The sequence below is a fragment of the Neovison vison genome, chromosome 1 (genome assembly GCF_020171115.1).
Source record: "Neovison vison isolate M4711 chromosome 1, ASM_NN_V1, whole genome shotgun sequence".
Lineage (NCBI taxonomy): Eukaryota > Metazoa > Chordata > Mammalia > Carnivora > Mustelidae > Neogale > Neogale vison.
The window spans coordinates 22,911,520-22,917,519 of NC_058091.1; the positions used below are offsets into that span (position 1 = coordinate 22,911,520).

The window sequence follows — 6,000 nt, forward strand, 5'->3', positions numbered from 1 at the left end:
CTTATCTGTACTTCCTCTAGTCACCTCAGCTCTACCAAGTGCTTATCAGACATCTATCTTGAACCCTACATAAAACTAGTATCTTATCATTTAAACAGAATGTTTTTATTTTTGTGTTCTTGCTAATTTATCAGGCATGAAATACTTTGGAAATTATTTTAACCAAATTCTACTATCTGAGCCTAGTCACAAAGGGGTTGTTGGCAGAATGGGCTCTGACATGAGAAGGCACAAGCAGTACCGCCGTGGGACCCAGGAATGGCATAGAATCCTGTAGCAGGAAGAAGGGAGCTCTCCCCATTTGGGGTAAGACCCACCCCAAGGCTTGGCAGCTTTGGAAACACCATGGGACAATACCTCTGGTGTAGACATCACTGTCTTAAGATGAAACTTTGCAAACAGTAACAAGGAAGCCACAGCAAGTAGCTGTGAAACACATGTAAGAAACCACCTAGAGATTTGAAAGGGTTTATAGGCAGCAGAGTTTAGGTTAATAATGTTTGTATGACCTTATTAGTCCCCATGGATAAGTTTTAAGGAAAAATGAAAATAGAATATTAGTTTGTACACTTGTCAGCCATTCCCTCACTGGAGGCAGTGGTCTTGTCAAAAGATCAGTCAGAAGGTCCCTCAGCCACACCTGAGTCAAAGCAATTCATTGAGCCAATGTGTTGAATTCCCAGGTGATATTGGAGATAATGACTCCCTTATCTCCTCACATCTTGGCTTTGATTTAAAAAAAAAATGAGGCAAGCTCTGAAAGGGCCTTAAGAGTAAAAGCATTACTAAATCAAAGCTATAATTTCTTTTTTTTTCTTTTTTTTTTTTTTAAAGATTTTTATTTATTTATTTGATAGACAGAGAGAGATCACATGTAGGCAGAGAGGCAGGCAGAGAGAGGGGGGGAAGCAGGCTCCCCGCTGAGCAGAGAGCCCGATGCGGGGCTCGATCCCAGGATCCTGAGATCATGACCCAAGCCGAAGGCAGAGGCTTAAACCACTGAGCCACCCAGGTGCCCCAAAGCTATAATTTCTGTGAGTACTGGGTACCTGAATCCTGGCTGCAGCCTCATGGAGGTCAAGAACCAGTAACCAACAAGAAAGGGAATAGGCAGTTAGGGAAACAGAGGAAGCCATCCCTTTCCTGCCCTCTTGTCTTCAAAAATCTTTGGCATGCTGGAAGATTGGGCAGTGTCCTCGGCTTAGCTGCCAAACCTTCTCTTACTCAAATCATGTTTTTCATTTCAGTTAATCTTGAAGTGTCCATGAATGAGATTGGTGGTGAGTACGTCAACCCACAAAAAAGAAATTCACTTATGTGTTCATCAAGTATTGTTTATGTAACATACATTCACTCATTTATTCATTCAGCAAGCATTTATGAGACACTTAACCACTACAAAGACTTGGGCTTATGAGAGCAAATTGATGAACAGATGCAGAAAAGAAAAAAAAGAAAAAGAAAAATGACCAAGGCACAATTATCCTACAGTTCTCAATAATTTTTTTTCAATCTAGAGGGTAATGAGAATGCTGAAGTGATTATTAGAAGTGGACACTTTACATTTGCATTGGACTCCAGAACCTAGCACAACGCCTGGCGTGGAGAAGTTGCTCAGTATTTGTCAGAGTAATAGGTAGATTCTTCTAGGTGTGGTGTTTAGTAGTTTGGGGGAGTGAAGAAATACAAAGATCCAGAGATTTCCCATCACTCTATTCTAAAAGATAAAAGAGACTTTAGGAAGCCTTTCTTAGGACAATATACATAGAGGTCAAAAACAAGGTCAAATTCAATGAGAACATTTCTGGGTAAAATGAGATTTCTTTTCAATGAGTATGATTTGTATAATAGCTTCTGGAACTTTAAGACAATGGTATTTGTGAAATGTAAGAGCACTTTTCTATTTTCTTTGGTAAGACATTGCCTCTAAATGCCTTGGCAATTCTAGAATACAGGTAACACAACCATAAAGTCTGAGCTTGAGATAATGCCAGTTGTCTGTATAAAAAGAAGAGGAGGCTGATGGAGATTATGGGGTGAAAGTAGGGGCAAAACCCCTGAAGACCATGCCCTCTCACTACTACTATTTACCTGTAAGCTCGATGAGTCTCCTGTTCTTCTATCTCAGACTTTAGTTCAGTCAGTTGCATAGCCAGTTCATTTTCTAACTGCTGGATCCTTTCTGTGGAAGCGATCTTATAAATTTCATCCATGATTTGCATTTACCACTTTACTATATCCCTGAAAAACAAGAGTGCAAAGCTTGTCTATCTTTCTTCAAAAAACCATGTCTTAAAATATATGTTTATAAAAAATAAAACATTTTAAAAAAATCATGTCAACTTTGTGAGAATGTATGCTTTTGCAATTTGAGGAAATAGGCTGACTAGACTGTTATCATTTATTTGATGTTATCATTTATTTGATGACCATTTAGTAAACAGCAGAGAAAAAAGAAATTAGAACTCCATTGACTATTCCTTTGTTCAGTCCAGTTCACCATCAGAAACAACTCCACTTCAGCTTTGATGATGGTGGTTTATTAAAATGAGAATGTATCCCTCTGGTCCAACCCCTCTGGTCTTCATAAAGTCTTGTGGGAATTACACACTAAATGTTATTAATGTTGGTTAAGGCTTTCTTCTAGAATCACTTCAAGTGAAACAAACAGTTGGTGTGTACAGGTATGGAAATCAACCTAACAAGATCATGACCCACGCACTTTGGAGTTTGGAAGAAAATCATACTTAAGGATTTAACTGTTTGTTCTTTATTTTGAATGTTTGTATTTGGCTTATTACTTTTACCATTAAATAAAATAGTTCATAACCCCCCAGCCCTACTCCACCCAGTTCATAGCCTGTCAAATGCAATGCAGTTGTTTTCTAAGTACTTCGTGTCAATATTCTAATTAACAACATAGATTAACTGCATGACCCAGAATGGGACCTATGAATTGCAGGGGATACAGAGGATAACGTGTTTCCTGTGTTACTGCTGCCCTCATCTGTCCTGGACAGGTGAGGTAAAATAACTCTTGGTTATATTAGAGAGATTTAAAAATAGAATTCAGAAAAAGAAAATATTTAACCTTTCCTTTTTTCCTTGGACATTTCTAGGTTTTCATTTTTCCTTTCAGAGCTATTTCATTTTCACAAGTTAATCTGCCATCATTCCAACAGATAATTAAGCAGTAGAGATGTTTTGTGTAGAGACTTCCTTTGGGGACTACTTACTCTTTTTATCAATATTAAAAACAGAAATGAGCATTCATGCTCAGTCTAGGTTGTGAGCCTGCTGAGTAATCAATTTGTCATGTTTGGCACCCTGCTGGAGCACAATAAAATGCACTGTTGTTCTTAGCAAAAGTAAAATGCTGTTATGAAAAATATTTGCCACTTGGCAGTGTCCTTTCAAGTTGGGCAAAGAGTTAAGCAGCTGCCTTAACAGCTGCATTCCAATTGGCAGCCAAGAGTGGCAGCAACATAGACTGGCTGATTCTTCTCCCAAAGGATGGACATTCTGCCTCCTGATCTCCTGATCAGTTTCAACACTTCACAGCTCAGAAATGAGAACATTTAATCCTGCACTGTTTAGCTTCCTACACAGTCAAGTACAGTACTCACAAAGTTAACATAAGGAGAGGTCAGTCTTTGACAACTGTCCATGAAATGGATCCAACCCAGGGAAATCTCTGCCTGCTGAACAGTCACATCTAACGTTAAAGAGACATCTGTGTGGGCTAGAAGGGGGGTAGGGGGGATTCCATTTACTGAGCATCTATTCTGTGTCAGGCAGGCACTGGACCTTCTTTTAAAGTCTCAGAAAAGAGATTTTTAAAAATGATTTCAATGGCCTTTAAAGAAAAATAAGTATATTTGATTAACTACTGATTGTAAATAAATAAAAAACCTGTTTAAAAGTGGTAAAATCTAAACTCTAAGACAAAGATAGTAAGATTAGCTTGAGCAGCATTTGTGGGTGTTCAATGGGTGGTTAAAGTGGGCTTTGATGGGCTTAAAGCAGGCATGTTTAGAAGAGAAATACTGAGTAACTTTAGACTCTGCTAGGAAAATACTATGTTAAAAATTTCAAGGTGACTACTAGAAGAATAGAAATGTGGCCTAGACCATCTCAAACAAGTAGAGGTAAAGGGTAGAAATGGATCTTGTAGATCCAATAGAATTCAGAAAAAGAGAAGGGCAAGATGGTGGAGTGGGGTACTCTGTTTCAACCGGTCCCCTGAATTTAGCTAGATATGTACGGGCTACTCTGAACACCCACAAAATCAGCCTGTGATGTAAGATTATATGTCTGGATCTCTACAGGGACAGAGGATGGTCATCAAGAGGGTGCACCTTGTGTGGATTGTGGTTGATATTCTCAACTCTGTACATTCCCTCAACCACCACTCAACAGAATGACTAGGAGTAGGAACTCCCAACAAAGAAAAGAACCAGAGACAATGGCCTCTCCCACAGACCAAATGGATATGGATATAAGCAAGATGTCTCAAATAAACTTGACGGTACAATTATGAAGACAGTAGCTAGGCTTAAGAAAGCCATTGATGGCAACATAGAATCTCTAAAGGCAGAAATGAGAGCTAATCAGTCTGAACTGAAAAAAGCTATGAATGAGATGCAATCTAAACTAGATACTCTAACTGCTAAGGTAAATGAGGCTGAAGAAGGAATTAGTGATCTAGAAGATAAACTGATGGAAAAGAAGGAACGGGAAGAGGCCCGGAACAAACAGCTTAAAATCCATGAGAACAGACTTAGAGAAATCAACAACACAATGAAATGTTCCAATGTCAGAGTTATTGGGATCCCTGAGGGGGTGTAGAGAGAGAGAGGACTAGAAGATTTATTTGAACTAAGAACTTCCCTAATTTGGAGAACATGTCCTCTCGTGTCCTAGAGGCAGAGAGGACATCCCCCAAGGTCAAGGAGAACAGACCAACACCCTGGCACATAATAGTAAAACTCCCAAATCTTAGAACCAAGGAAGCCATCTTAAGGACAATTAGGGGGAACAATTACATACAGAGGGAGGAACATCAGAATAATGTCAGACCTGTCTAGAGAGACCTGGCAAGCCAGAAATGGCTGGCAAGACATATTCAAGGCACTAAATGAGAAGAACACACAGCCAAGAATACTTTATCTGGAAAGGCCGTCATTCAGAATGGATGAAGAGATAAAGAGCTTCCAGGACTGGCAGAAACTGAAAGAATATGTGACCATCAAGTCAGCCCTACAAGAAATACTAAGGGGGGATTCATAAAAGAAGAAAGAGTAATATCACCCCAAGAGTAATATGGACCAGAAATTTAGAGAGACAATCCATAGAAATAGGGACTCTACAGACAATAGAATGGCAATAAACACATATCTTTTTGTAGTAACCCTCAAAGTGAATGGCCTAAATGCTCCCATGAAATGGCACAGGATGGCAGATTGGATACAAAGACGGGACCCATCCATATGTTGTCTACAAGAGACTCATTTTGAACCTGACTGAAAGTGAAGGGATGGAGAATCATTTTTCATGCCAATGGACCTCAAAAGAAAGCTGGAGTAGCAATCCTTATATCAGAAAAATTAAAATTTAAACCAAAGACTGTAATAACAGATCCAGAGGGACATTATATCATTCTTAAAGGGTCTATCCAACAAGAAAATCTAACAATTGTAAATATCTATGTTCCCAAAGGGAGCAGCTAACTACATAAGCCAGCTGTGAACAAAAATAAAGAATCAGATTGACAATAATACATTAATAGTAAGAGATTTTAACACTCCACTCTCAACACTGGATAGATACTCTAAACAGAACACCATCAAAGAAACAAGAGCTTTGAATGACACACTGGACCAGATGGACTTCATAGATATATACAGAACATTCCACTTTAAACAAACAGAATATTCATTCTTCTCCAACTTGGAACTTTCTCCAAAATAGACCACATACTGGGTCACAAATCAGGTCTCA

The 6,000-nt window shown here is 38.9% G+C and overlaps 1 protein-coding gene across 1 annotated transcript in view; it reads right to left on the bottom strand.

Annotated features, from left to right (window-relative positions):
* LOC122909007 overlaps positions 1 to 2,229 on the bottom strand; it is a 157,865-nt gene extending 155,636 nt beyond the window's left edge. Inside the window, 1 exon segment of the mRNA XM_044252938.1 lies at positions 2,092 to 2,229. Within this exon segment, the coding sequence (XP_044108873.1) occupies positions 2,092 to 2,222 (131 nt within the window). The 5' untranslated portion in view covers positions 2,223 to 2,229.
* Positions 2,230 to 6,000: the final 3,771 nt, after the last annotated feature.